General features: G+C 44.7%; 1 protein-coding gene across 6 annotated transcripts in view; it reads left to right on the top strand.

The window, feature by feature from the left end:
• The window catches only part of OSBP2 (oxysterol binding protein 2), a 2,072,116-nt gene that overhangs the window by 1,966,572 nt on the left and 91,203 nt on the right, over positions 1-14,341 (top strand). For all 6 annotated transcript variants that reach the window (XM_069619135.1, XM_069619136.1, XM_069619134.1 and 3 more), the window contains one exon: positions 2,883-3,103. In XM_069619135.1, the coding sequence (XP_069475236.1) occupies positions 2,883-3,103 (221 nt within the window). The remainder of the gene's footprint in view (positions 1-2,882; positions 3,104-14,341) is intronic.

The following is a 14,341-nucleotide window of genomic DNA, read 5'->3' as shown; positions in this document are numbered from 1 at the left end:
TCCAGAATGGTAGCCCCTCTGTTGGCAATATCTGTCGGATTTTAATGCCTTGATTTTAGTCTCTCTTGGCTTGGGCAATGCTTGTAGGTATTAGTTCTTTATAATATTGACCCATAGGGTTGCTGGGTATTCCACAAACTCACATGTTTAAAGTTACATTCCTTTTGGTTTTGTCATATAAGGCTTTCTCTGCTTTTCAATAGTTTGGTATTAAAAATCAGTTTTAGAAACACTTTCACTCATACGCGAGTGCTGCCTCCTTGGTTAATGCCTGCCTTGAACACGCGAGCGGATGCAGAGCGCTCCACAGCCTCTACCAATCTGTGAACTCACCAAGTAAGAAATGCGAATCCGTTCCCCTCACTGCTCGCAGGACTTCTGCTTCTTTTGATCCTCGCGACCCGAAAAACTGCTTCTCTTAGTTTGCTGCCTCCCTCGACATCTGCAACTGGAACTCCTTTTGCTCCTGAGGCTCTGTGGTGCAAGCCAGCCACTGGAGACAGCCTCCTGGGAAGGAAAGCGTCCCTCGCTTTCACCTCCTGCTGCGCAGCCTCTGTCGAACAGGTCCCCAGAGGGCAAGCTTCCCTTTTGCGCGCTTCATGCTGTGCGACCTCTGCACTTCAGGTTCCTGGAGGCACAGACTCTCTCAGGACTGGCAACTGATATCTGTCAAACAGTGGTCCTGGTATCTTCTCCCTCCTCCAGCTTCTGCCTGGGTTGCCTGCAGTAATCACACTGCTTCTTCTTGCTCTTGCACTTTCTCTCTCACTTGGCCTGTGCCTGAGGGGACCTTTTAAGCCTCTCATTCTCCCTAGGGTGTGGGTTATCTTAATTAACAATCTGACCACTCCTGCAGCACTTTACCTCTTCAGCTCTCTTCCTCGTTGCAGTACTTAAGGAATTATGGGACTTGAAGTCCCTAGTGGAAAAGTATGTTTTTCAGGTATTGATTTTCACTCCATAATATTCTTTAAAGGACTATCATAAGGTTCAGTCACCAGACTTGATTGAAAAGAGGAATGCAGTTCTTTTAAGCTGCTATTATTCCTTTCACTGTACCTTTGGGCTTTAGGGAGGCTTTTCACTTTATAAGTGTTCCGGATTTTGGAAACGTTTTTATTACTCCCGATGCATAGGAGTTTGTGATTGTTTTCACCCATGTTTACGTGTTTAGCTTGTGGAACAGAAAGATGGTTATTACAACAAGCCATTACATACTTTGTCATTCAGGAGCCATCCTCCCTAGAGGAAGACAAATACTGTGTCTCACCCCAGGGAGTCCTCGGATTCCCCTGTACCCTTTCACCTCCCTGGTGATCCTCCCGGTGAACACCGCCCCCAAGGTCAGGAACAGAAAGCCTCTGCCTTTCCCTGGCCACCTGGGAGGAGACTTTAGGCAGGGGTTTAGTGAAGAGTCCGTAGGATTCCTCACACTGTTCAATTTTCTTGTCATAGACAAGCCTCCTGTTTACCTTACCATTATATATATGCTATGTCCTACTATGTATGCATTTATGGGATTTGTAAAGGACAGACCTAGGGTGAGGGATTAGCTGTTATGGATAGGGGGTGGAAGTGAGAGGTATGAAGCTAACCATTGCAGGACTGTTCCATAGAAGCCCATCTGTGTGATGACGATGAGAAGGTCTTCATGGTCAATTGTGTCTAAAACATCAGAGAGGTGGAGGAGGACAAGTAAGCAAGGGTCTCTACAAGTAAGTAGAGCGTCATTGATAACTTGGATGGCGGGGGTCTAAGTGCTGCATTGTGGTCGGAAATCGGATTGGTAGTGCTGTAGGAAATTGTGCTGTGTGATCTTTTCATGCCACAAGGTCGCGACACTCTTCTCAATCACTTTGCAGAGGAAGGGTAGATGTGTGATGGTGCGATAGCTGGCCAGGCGAGTGTGGGTTTCTTCAGTAGTGGGAGGCTCGGTCCCATTTTCAGTACATCTGGGAAGGTGTATAATGTGATGAATGCATTAATAATGTTAAGAAGGGGTGTGAATGCTTCACCTTTGACCTTAACAATGGAGGGGGCAGAATGTCGCCTTTGTATTTGGTGGGTTTGAAAACTGCAAGAGTGTTGGCCAGGTCTCCTGGAGTAGTTGTCCTGAATTTGGCTCATCCTGATATGTTTCGGGATGGTACGGGTGGGATGTCTGTGGAGTGTTTGGGGCTGTCAATGTGTTAGTTTATCTTGTCTATCTTGTCTATCTTGTCAATCTTGTGTGTGAATGGCCAGGATCAAATTGCTATATATGACTTTTGCTTATTTCAGAAATTACCGGATAGAGAATGAATGCAAACAACTAGCAATGTTGCCCTATACATAGGTAACAGCAGCTGTGTTGCTATCTAATTAGGGCATATGAGGATGTTCAACACTCCATTATGAATATAGGATATATTTGGCAAGAAGATATAACATATATGTTTGCTATGAAAACTTGCCCCAGAGCTCCTTTCTAAGTTAGGTCTGCATAAATCATCTTCATGCTTCTCCTCTGATAACTTTCTGACACCAAAAAGTAACAGAAGCCAGAAATGTGACTCCAGCACAGGTGTCCTACATTGCACAACTTAAGTGTTCAAGCATTGTGAACATGTCTAAATGAGGCCTTAACATTTTGGTAAATCAGTGTGATCGACAGAGTTCGGGTCTAGGGTTCTTTGGGAGCCAAATGCACTCAGTAGGCAGTGGCAAATCCTCCAATGAATGTGAATGAAAAAGATTTTTACCTAACAAGTTGTCTTTTGCATATTGATGATGTTGCTTGGTTATCCCAATATATTTAAAGGTGTGTCCAAATCTGTTTGAAAATTGTCTGTGTCTAGTAATGTGGCTTGTTCCTAGTTTGAATAAAATTACTCTTCCCGCAGGGAGAATGCAGAAAATATGTACTTTTTCTCTGAACTGGCTTTAACTCTAAATGCACCCGAAGATAAAGTAGCCCCAACGGACAGCCGGCTTAGGCCAGACCAGCGACTCATGGAAAATGGCAAGTGGGATGAGGCCAACATAGAGAAACAGCGCCTTGAAGAGAAGCAAAGGGCTGTACGGCGGTTGCGCGAGTCAGAAGCTGGTGTGGCACTAGATGAAGGTAAATGTCAATTAATAATACTGTCAATTATTTGCCTAATATAAATAGCTAACTTATTTTCATGGCAATGTTTAGTAAGGTTATCCGCCTCAATCACAAATCGATACTGTGTTTTCTCTCCAAACCACCATAATTACCCACTGTGAGAAACTAAAGGGTGTCTTACCCGCAAGTCCTCTGGGACTTGTCATCCAGGTGCCAGGACACTGCCATCGCTTTTGAATCCGGTCCCTGGGGGTATGCCAGTGCAGGAGGACCGTGGGGGTGAGGCAGCCGATGGTGGGACGCAGTATTCCCCCTTTTTTGTTTGTCTAACCCTTTCTATTTTTTAGGATTCCCCCGAGGTCCCAACTCCCCCCCCATTTTACACAAACACTGGGCCGAGGAAGAGGGTGACTGAGTGACAAGACTAACTCTCATACATCATACTGGACATGTCCCGTTAATCGGGTCAGGCACAGAACATCCTTGAAGACCTGCTCTCCAACCTTGATTGCAACACCCCCTGCGTATCTTCATCTTACTTGATCTCTCCTATGCCTTTGACACAGTCAACCATGCCATCCTGCTCAACCTGCTCAACCGTCTCTGCGATAACCTTGGTATCACAGGTCAGGGCCTGGCGTGGCTGACTTCTTTCCTCTCTGATCGACCCTCCCAGGTTGAACTTGGGTCCTTCCTCTCCTCCATCTCTATCTCGACCTTTTGGTGTTCTCCCTGGCTGTTGAACCAATACCTGGCACTTCTTGCCTACTGCATTGCCGCGCTCTGCCCCAACTTCCCATACTATGCGGGTGACACTCAACTCATTTTCAGGCTATCCTCAGCCACCTCTTCTCCCTTTCTCATCTCCGACTGTCTGTCCGCCATCCAGGAGTGGCGTGCTGCCGACGATCTCTGCCTTAATGACATCAAGACCAAGATTCTCCTCATCAGCACACATGCTCCCTCCTTTCCTGCCACTCTCTGGCCGGCCTCTCTTGGCCCGCTTCCTGCTCCCACCTGCGAGGCTAAGAACCTCGGGGTCATCTTCGACTCCACACTCTCCTTCTCTCCTTACATTTCTGACGTCTCTAAGAAGTCGCAATACCAGCTGCACCTCCTCAGAGGTATTCTTCCTTTCCTCTCCTTCCCCCAGAAGCTCACTGTCTCGAGAGCTCTGGTTCTTTCCAGGCTGGACTACTGCAATAGCCTCTTTCTAAATATGCCTGCTTCTACCCTCTGTAACTCGTTACAACAGGACTGCGAGACTTGTCCTTGGCCTCAAGCCCAGGGATCGTATCTCTACAGGACTGAAATCTCTCCACTGGCTCCCAGTGGCTGCGAGGATTAAGTTCAAAACCCTCTGCATTGTCCACAAGGCCTTCTGGGGCTTGGGGCCTCAATACCTCCAACTCTCTCTTCCTAAATATCTTCCTTCTCAAGCTCTTCGCTCATCCGTTTCCAACTCCCTCAGGGTCAGTCGCTTCTCCAAGCAACAATTTGGCGGTAGATATCTTTCTTCGGCTGAGGCCTCCCTCTGGAACAGCCTCCCTGCCTCCCTGAAACTTGAGGAGAAACATCTCAGGTTCCGGAAGCACCTCAAAGTCTTTCTCTTTGCTTCTGCTTTTTCTCCTCCTCTCACCTGCTGACTTTCTGACCGAAACTGTGCTGGTTACCTGGCCACCTTCTGATTTCTGGCCCAGGTCCCCTCCCCCACCAGTCGCACACCTGCACTGCCTCCCCGGCAACCCCTGCACTTGGGGACTGTTTCTGTATCCCTACAGTCCTACTACCAGCACCTGACACCTTTTATCTGCACTTACCCCTGCACTTGCCACCTACTGGCTGTATTTTTACTTATTGTTATTTATTCTATTATATACTGCACTGTCCCCTCCCCTTCCCCCCGCACTTTCCTACTTCCCCCTCCCATGCACTTGCACAATCTGAATGACACCTGGCCTAGTAGGATCGTTGTCTGTCTTCCCTCTGTTTCCCCCTCCCTTGCCTCGTCGCGCCTTGAAACACTTGTGTTTAGGCGCATTATAAATGCCATATATCATATCATATATCTGAAACCAATTAGCTCTCCTCACTCGATAAAAGGCAGAACCTAGAGACACACTCTGAGCAAGGTGGAACACAAGTACGAGCAGCATTTCCAAGACGAAGGCAAACCTACCGGAGCAGAGCGACAGACCAAGGGACGAGAGCAGCGGGTTGAAAACCCCAAGAGTTCCCTACTGGAAGTCTTTGCCTCCGACAGGCCATGAAAGACACATGGAGAAGGCCAGATCCCGCATCAAAAAGCTTCATTGTGTTTCAAGGAAGCCAACCACCCTCCCAGGTGAACGGCAGAGTTGGGGAGGCGAAGCCAAGCCTGTGGTACTAACCTTGACTTGTGAATAGGAAATTGGAAAACCAAGAAAGAAACGCTCACAGCCAGAGAGTTGACAAACAACCTGAGAGACCGGTGTGTGTTAAAGATTGAAGTGGCAACATTATATCGCAAGTGAAGGCTGCACACGTGTGGATGAGATACGAAGAAAGGCAGACCTGTGAATGAACTTTGAAATAAGGACAGCTGTGAAATCAGCAGTACTGAATAAAGGAGTGGTCCGGTGAAAGGAAGTAGCCCACTTGAAAGTCTCAGTGAAAGGTGCATTGTTTGTAATGATAAAGCGAATGAACTGCCAAAGCAAAGTAAGCAAAATTAACACCTAGGGAAGGGGAGAGTGAAAGTTGAACCTCAAACTATTAGCGAAGTGGCCCTCCGGAGGTCTGTAAAGAAAGCCACGCACATTTGAAAGTCGTCAACATCCGAAAGTGGTCTGAGCCCGACTGAGGGAGACCCGAAGTATAATAAGCTTGGGGAAGGGAGCCCCCTTGCAAGTCTTGTTGAACATTGTTTGAAGAGGTCTGAGCACAACAGAGGGGGACCTATGCGAATTTCGTTTTGAGGTCTGAGCGCGACAGATGGGGACCAACGTGAACTTTTGTTTTGGAAATAAGCTTGCAGAAGGGAGCCCCCTTGCAAGTCTTGTTGAACATTGTTTGAAGAAGTCTGAGCCCGACAGAAGGGGCATATGTGAATTTTGTTTTGAGGTCTGAGCCCGACAGATGGGGACCAACGTGAACATTTTGTTTTGAAGAAGTCTGAGCCCGACAGAGGGCAACCAACGTGAACTTTTTGTGAAACATTGTTTGAAAGGCTTGGAAGAGCCACTTCAATGTGGAAGGCCAGGTGGGATTCGATCCACGTCTTGAACTGCTCATGTGTTGAAACCCCGACCCAGAATGTATCATCCTGCCTACAGGGATCGCCTTACTCCATGTGGTCTAATGTGGGGAGTAAAGCCAATTCAGCCACATTTATTCTTTTGAACACTGATTTTTCCTTTAGATACATTCCTTCTTTTAAACACTTTTTGTACAAGAGATAGGGCAGGCATTTGGTTTTCGTTAGGCGAATGCAAATACTAAATGACTTTCCTCGGCTGCTGTCTGATGGCTCCTCCCCACCATCCTGCACTGTGACACTCTCCTGCCTTTCTCATTATTCCTGATGCTTTCCTTCGTCTTTTCTAGTCTTCTCCCCGTCACTGCCTTTTTTGTACTCTTTCTTGATCTCTCCCTTCTCCAGCTGCAACCTCTCCTTGCGCTCCTTCCATTCTCGCCTTTCTTAATGTTCCCCCCTCCAGCACCAGCCTCTCCTTGAGCTCAACCTCTCTTGCACTCCTTCCTTTCTCCTTTTTCTTGATCTTTCCCTCCTCCATCTACATCCTCTACCTTGCACTCATTCCTTCCTCCTCAATATTATCCTCCTCTACCTCGGACCTCTACCTTGCATTCCTTCCTTCTTTCTTGTTCTTTCCCTCCTCCATTTACAGCCTTTGCCTTATGTTTCTTCTATCCTAGCTCCCACACTTTGGTGCTGCCACCATCCCTTTTTTCACAGGCCATAAGAGAATTGGGGCATACCTGGGTCATGTTGGCACGGGGAGTGTTGGATTGGTGTGCATGGTTTGGAACCTCCCCATCAACATGTGTGCTGGCCCAGCGGCTTTGTGAGCTTAAACAATGAACAAGGGAGCAGCCATCTTGGAGTAGCCATCTTGGAAACTGGTAGCACAGTCATGGTGGCCACCCAATTCCACCACAGCTTACCAATTCTCACTTATGTGTTCCTTGGCTCCCTTACACCTTTGCCTCTGATCTCTCCACTAAGGAACTGTTCTATCCTTGGGTCATGCTGAAGAGAACAACCAGCCTTGGTTCATGGACCATGTGGTCTTATGACTGTTTTGCACAGCTATCTATGTTGAGCTTGTGGTCCCTATACGCTAAAGGACATTTTACACATGGCCATACTTAAGTAAGATGAATGATCAAGCCGAAACCCAGAAACTTACAACCATTTCCCCAGTTGCTCACATTTGACTATGCCACAGATAGCTTAAGACCTCATTTATGAAATATTGTAACACTGCAAGAACAATAAAAGGCTGAATGGCATAACTTGATACTCAAGTAACCCGTACTTGAAAAGCTGTTTTCCACTCATCTGCATTTCTCACGCTGACTAAAAAATATTTAATTGAATTGGACTTTTGTATCGCACTTCATGCTGGAGTCCAGCGTCAAAATGCAGGCCTGGGTATCAAACCCATGCTGTTCAGTGTTATTTTGCCTCCAAGACGAGAACGTTGCCCATGAGCTATCTTCCCAGTCCAAATAGATGATAAATCTCCAGCAGAATTAAATATATGAAGATGGTTGATTCTTGAATATGGTCTGGCATGACCGAAATCACTGCAGATGGGTACCAGTTCGTAATTGTGATGTTATTCAAGGCTCTATGATTCATGCAAGTTCAAAATTCCCCATTCTTCTTAGAAACAAAAAAGAGGGGAGGCTGCTGCAGAATCGGAATGCATAATGAAATACTCTCACTGGTGCTCATTCTCCTTTTCAGTTACAAGGTGTAGATGCTCCTGCCTCTAATTCTATTTTGTAGTCATACCCCAAATAAGTTATTTTGCTAGCCTTGTCATCACAAACATTCATAAAGTGCAGAAAACACATTGCGATGAATCCGATGGAGTCATCACTAATTTCCTGCCAGTGGCCATCTCCCATGTGGCCAGGGAATGTCAGTTGCAATCTGATCCTGAAAATGGTGGTAGATATCTGAGGGAGGATCACGTGGGAGGAGACAGCTGTTGGGGGGAGGTGGTGAGACGGATGAGACGCAGTATTCCTCCCTTTTCCCTGACGAAGACCCTATAATGCCCAAGGTCTTGATGGCTTGTTGTCACCCCACAATTCCACCTTAGTGTAAACATCACAAACCCCTTTCTTTGTGTCACTCTAGACAAAACTCCATTTATACCTCAAACATTCAAAACGCACAGATAACATCTCCTCCTTTTTCTGAGGGTTCTTTATTGAAACTTTTGAACACCATCATTTTAGAAATCCAATAACGTCTATGGACTTCAGCACCCAAAAAGACACAGGTCCTGAGACGAAGAGGATGGAGGAGTTGATGCAAACTAAGAAAAGCCAGAAGTCTAACGTGCAGACTAGTTGTTTTGTTCAACCTAAAGTGCCCAGAACATTTAAAAATGGTATCTGCACTAAACAGAGAAGCAGTATGGGAGAGAACTGTGCAGGAGAAAACCAAGAGAGAGAGGACGGGCACATTCATGCAGCAGCTCGTGGACAAGAGTTGCACATACCGGTGTGGGGTGAAGGAAGGAGAGGTGCAGCAGGCATGCCTGAAGGACAGTGGAAGCACTGGGAGCCACAGCGGAGCCCATGGAGGTATGGTCGTGCCAGGAAACAGCATTCTCTGGTCCAAGCCACAAAGGGAAGCCAGCGAGTGAACGCAGAGCTACAGGAAACGCTGGGGATACGTCTTTGTTGTGTAAGAAGCTGACCAAGGTAAGAAGCTTCACCGCTTAGGCACGCCATAAGTCAGAGACGCTGTGAACTGCCGGTGAGTCTGCCCAGAGTAATTGGGCACCCCATGTGTACTGACATGCATGGAATCAAGTGAATGAATTATGTGAGTTTGTTGATATGGACAATGCTCAAAAGTTGTTTAAATACAAACAAAACTCCTTGTCAATTCAATGCCCAATAAGAAGAATATTTGAATACCGACAAGATAAAGTGCAGCAACAAAACCCAAACAAATACATATGCAGGAGATGTTGATGTGGGAGAAAGCTGAAGCAAGTGTTACCCTAAGTAAATATATTGAACACAACAAAGTAAATGCTGCTGTGGCATAGTGAAAAGGACGGTCAATTAGAAGTACTCGTAAAAGGGAATACACCAGGCATCTGACATTTGGGGGAAGATACCTGGCAGGGAAGTATACCAGGTGATCTGCAAAACTCCAGAGATAGATACCTGGCAGATTAGTACAGCAGGCAGTCCATCAAAGTTGTATAAAGCCACACAAGTTGTAGCAAGATACCTGGCAGGGGAGTATACCAGGGAATCTAAGAAATCCATAAAAGAGGCCCTGGCAGCCAAATATACCAGACATTAGGAACTATATAAGAACTCTAACATTCAGGGAAGATAACTGACAGAGGAGTATACCAGGGGATCAAAAGAACGCAGAGGAGTATACAAGGTGATCCAGTAAAGTTGTAAAGGAAAGTCTAATACTGTGGGAATATACCTGGCAGGGGAGTATACTAGGCCATCTGAAGAACCCATAAGAGGATTCCTGGCAGAGAAGTATACGGGTGATCCATCAAAGTTGTAGAGGACTACAGTGTTGCAAAATGCCTGGCAGGAACGATACCAGGGAATGTGAGAAGCACATGAAAGAAGTCCTGGTCGGTAGATACACAAGGCGCTTGAAGTTGTATAGAGACTTTAATGTTTTGGAAAGATACCTGGCAGGGGAGTACACCAGGAGATCTAAAAAGCCCCTAAGAGGATTTCTGGTAGCAGACTACACCAGACAATCCTTCAAGGTTACCAGAAAAGCTAAAGAAAGACTACTATGGAATTTATCATTTGAACAAGAACGTTGTGAATCCAGTACAAAGAAACAAAGGAATAGTTGGATGTTATGGAATGTATTGTTTGATCAACAACATTCTGAATCCAGTACACAGACCCAAAGAAACTATTGGATAATGAGACACTTTTGGGATTCAAAGAAACTGTTGTTCATGAGAAACAGTTTTGCCATCCTACCTAAAAATCCAAGGAAGGAAACCACCCTCTTGATCCAAGGGTTTCTCCTTGGAAAACACTTTTTGTCAGATTTATGTTTATATTTTGATTATGAACACGTTCTACTAAACATCAATCCATAGACTTTTCCTTACACTCTGAGTTGTTGGTTTCTAATGTGAGGATTAGATTAGAATGTTTTGGACACAAGGATGGTTTCTAAGTTGCTAACTACTTGACACAGACTGATTCTTAGTTTTAGTTTCCTAGGTAGGGAAACTCTTCTTTAGGATAGGTATAGAGACTCGTTTTTTCAACCCATTTCTGTTTAATAAAAATGCCTGACAATGAAAACATTACAACTTTGTGTCTGTCTCTCCTTTCTGACCCCTCGCACCATATGGCAGAATATCTCTTAGTCTTACTGCCTCGTTTCTTGTATCTCTTTCTCAATGTGCGTTTGGTGATCTCAGCACCCTCTAAGAAACTGAAGAGCACAATCGCCAACTTCCTTTGGCCGAGTAAATGTGTGAGGGTGAACTGTGAGCAGTTGGTTGCCCCTTAGGAAAGGGGGACTGTCCCTTCTTTGCTTTGAGACCTACTACATAGCCGATCCGGCTTAATTTGTATCACATTGGTACTCCTTGAATCCAGATACATCTCTTTTCCAGAAAAAGATCCCTGGCAGCCCCATCACACCTTAGAGCAGCTATTCTTGTTCCTCCAACCCGGTCTGCCAAGGAAAAAGAACATAGTGGAATGTACGTGCAGAGCTTTGACGAAAAATAGGGCAAAAAAATGGGAGAGTTGCCCCTTTATTCTCCTCATCTTCCCATTACACATATACCTGAGGTCCCACTCACTAAGGAAAATGTTTACGTGCAATGTATGGGTAAATTGGGGTTAGCCAGATTTCCAGACATATTTTCCGATGGTCGAATTATATCTCTTGACAAATTTAAGAAACTTGGTGGCGTCTTGGCATTGGATATATTTCTTTATTTTAGTTCCTGTAAAACGGTGAGGGGGCTATGTGGTGCATTTCCACTCCAGCCAGAAACCACACACTTGTTACACTTGTAGGAGTGGGCCTTTCATCACTGTAACCAAAAGCAGGCCCACCCTTAAAGAGTATGTACACGCTTTGTCCGTAAAGCAAGTTTATTGTACAACCAGCCGGGAGGGATTAGATGATATCAAAGAGTCAAATTAACTTGCCTCCCTGAACCACACAAAGAACACGTATTTTATACAAATTCCAACAGTTAAAACGCTCCCAAATGTTTTGTTACAATGCCAACCTCCCACATATGATTAGTTAAAACTATACAATGTAACTATATTCCCTTTAGTTCCCACACTTCTTATTGGAAACATTAATCTAAGCACCATCCTTTGTAACATACAATTGCATATTTCATATTTACACTACACCCTTTTCTGAGGTCTTTGCATATTTTGTCATAGTCCCATCTCCTAGTTTTATAGTTTGCACAATTTACAAACAATTTCATTTATCACAGGTAGCATCTGGTTAGAAACTTTTACCCCTTCTTGTAACGCACACAGCTATTGTATAGATATTCCGTTTTTGTAAGGAGGAGGAGAGCGAACACATTTCCTTTTGATCTTTGTTGCTGGTATTATCGCCCAAACATGTTGGTGTCCACATTTCATTCTAAGCTATGCAACTTACCATTCCAGCCCACATGTCCCACATCGCCCCAACCTACACCTTGAGAACTCTATTGAAAATCCATGATCTATTAGTGCTCTTTTCCCCGCAAGCAGCCGCATCAGGTTTAATTGTCGGGCCCTAACAGGTGGCCGGAATCCTCCTTTGATTCAATAACAGACTCCTATATACTTACAGAGATTGCATCTCCGCTTCACAATGCACCTAGACCATAAATAAGACGTGCCCGAAACTGACCATCTGATATTCATTGCAACTGCTGTTTTCTTTCCCCAACCTTGTGAAACTAGTTTTTCAGTCACACAGAGTTCAATTGCCCAACCAAGGTTTTTGTGGCAAAACAGATCTGGATATTCTGTAAGGAAGGCATGCTATCAAAGTAAGACAGATACAAGTGATGTGAGATAACCACCTAATATAAACTTAAATCTAAAATGGGAGCAAGCTACGACCATCAAATAATAATAATACAGTCTTAGTGGATCAAATAAAAAGGGCCTATACTAAAAATTAAACTATTGCCAATCAATCCTTACTGACATGCTACAAAATAATGTGGGATAATGTTCACAAGAAAAGAAAGAGGTGTTCACAAAATGATAATTCAGGATGTTGTGGCTGGGGTCCCCTTACCCATATTTTTTAGCACAGTACAAGGCGGGACTTATGAGCTCAGCACACTCCTGGTGTTTCTCTGTCACAAGGTTACAGTTCCTTTTCTCAAAATCGGGAAAGTCTCTTGCTTCAGAGGGGCCTGATATGCCAAAACATCAAAAACAAACAGTTCCTTCTGCTATTCGTCAGAGGGCTCGACGTGGCAAAAAAAAAAAAAACTGTTCCTTCCGATAATCTTCGCATCAGGTGGCTACCCTCCACCTTTCGATCCCTCTCAGCCGGGCTCCGATCCTCCTCTCACTCGTCAACCTCTTTCAATCGGGCTCGAACCAACCATCGACTGTGGACATCCCTCAGTCGGGTTCATATTTGATTACTTGATTACTTGACTTCTTCACCATTTCTCGTTTGACGTCCCTCATTCGGATTCACTTTCATCTTTACAGCATAATTTTCTTATTTGTAATATTCAAGAGCCTCAATGTCTTTTTAAACAACCACCTTATAGTTGGGTTACCCTCATCCACACTTAGACCTTTCACAGCACTTAAGATTTGAGTCTGAAAAGGGTAACTCGCGCTCAGGATATTAAATCTCAAAGTTAATTGTGACTTGGATGATCAAATTTAGATAAGGTAATCAAATCATGCCAATAATATATCATTAGATATATTATCATAATATATCATTAGAATCTAATTTATTCCATGATGTGCACTGCCGACACGTGTTTCAACCTCGTGGTTGTTTTCAAGGCCCTTTTTTCCTATTGTACGGTATTCAATCTGTAGTGTCCTCTTGCGCGATTCCTGAGAGAGCAATATGAACAATCATATAGTGATGAGCACTATCAATTTGATGTTTGTCACATATGGTATTAGAGGCATATATGTAAATCAGCTCGGCGCTGACATTTAATTGATTAATCCTCCCATTACGGTCACAAATTATTCTTGGGGTTTCAATGTAACCATAAATGGCCTCTGTTTGTCATGAGGTCAATCCCTGCACCTGAATTCCCCCGCCCCCCAAAAAGGCTTTTTTTATTTTTATTCAGGTGCATGACAAACAGAGGCCCTTTATGCTGACATTGGAACCCCAAGAATAATTTGTGAGCGTAATTGGAGAGGCCTTGAAAATGACCACGAGGTCGAAACACGCGTCGGCTGTGCACATTATGGAATACATTTGGCCCTTTTCAGACTCAAATCTTATCTTCACACTTTCCAAACCGTAGGTGGGCGGGTTTGGTGAAAGTGTGTTCGCTGCCGGCTGCAAACATTACATTCTAACTTAGAGAGGTCACTAGCGCAAGGATTCTATATTGAACCCATCAGTAGTATTTATCTTCTTTCACAGCACTTGCCAACTTTAAACATAGACTTCCGAAGGGCGATCACGTCTCGCTGAGTCACTGAGTCTCATTACAGTTCGCTCAGCATTTCCCTCTGCCAGGCGCAAATGCCTGTTCCACAATACCCTTAGTCGGGTTCACACTTTCCACAGTTCACAGTTGTCACAATGTATCAAGGACTTTCGATTGTACAAGGGTTTTGGCTTGACCCTTGTATGACCACCTTGAAACCTCATGCAGGCCTTCTCTGTGGCCTCTTGCCTTGCAGCTTCACTATATTTTACTTCAATACTTTCCTTGTTCAGGAGAGGGATATCACCCAGAGACCTTTGAATGAGCACCTACGTGGCACTGGACTACTCTATCTCTGGTACCAAGGTTTTTCATA

The sequence above is a fragment of the Ambystoma mexicanum genome, chromosome 10 (assembly GCF_040938575.1).
Source record: "Ambystoma mexicanum isolate Mex_15411 chromosome 10, UKY_AmexF1_1, whole genome shotgun sequence".
NCBI classification, from domain to species: domain Eukaryota; kingdom Metazoa; phylum Chordata; class Amphibia; order Caudata; family Ambystomatidae; genus Ambystoma; species Ambystoma mexicanum.
This window is presented reverse-complemented; position numbering and strand designations above follow the sequence as displayed.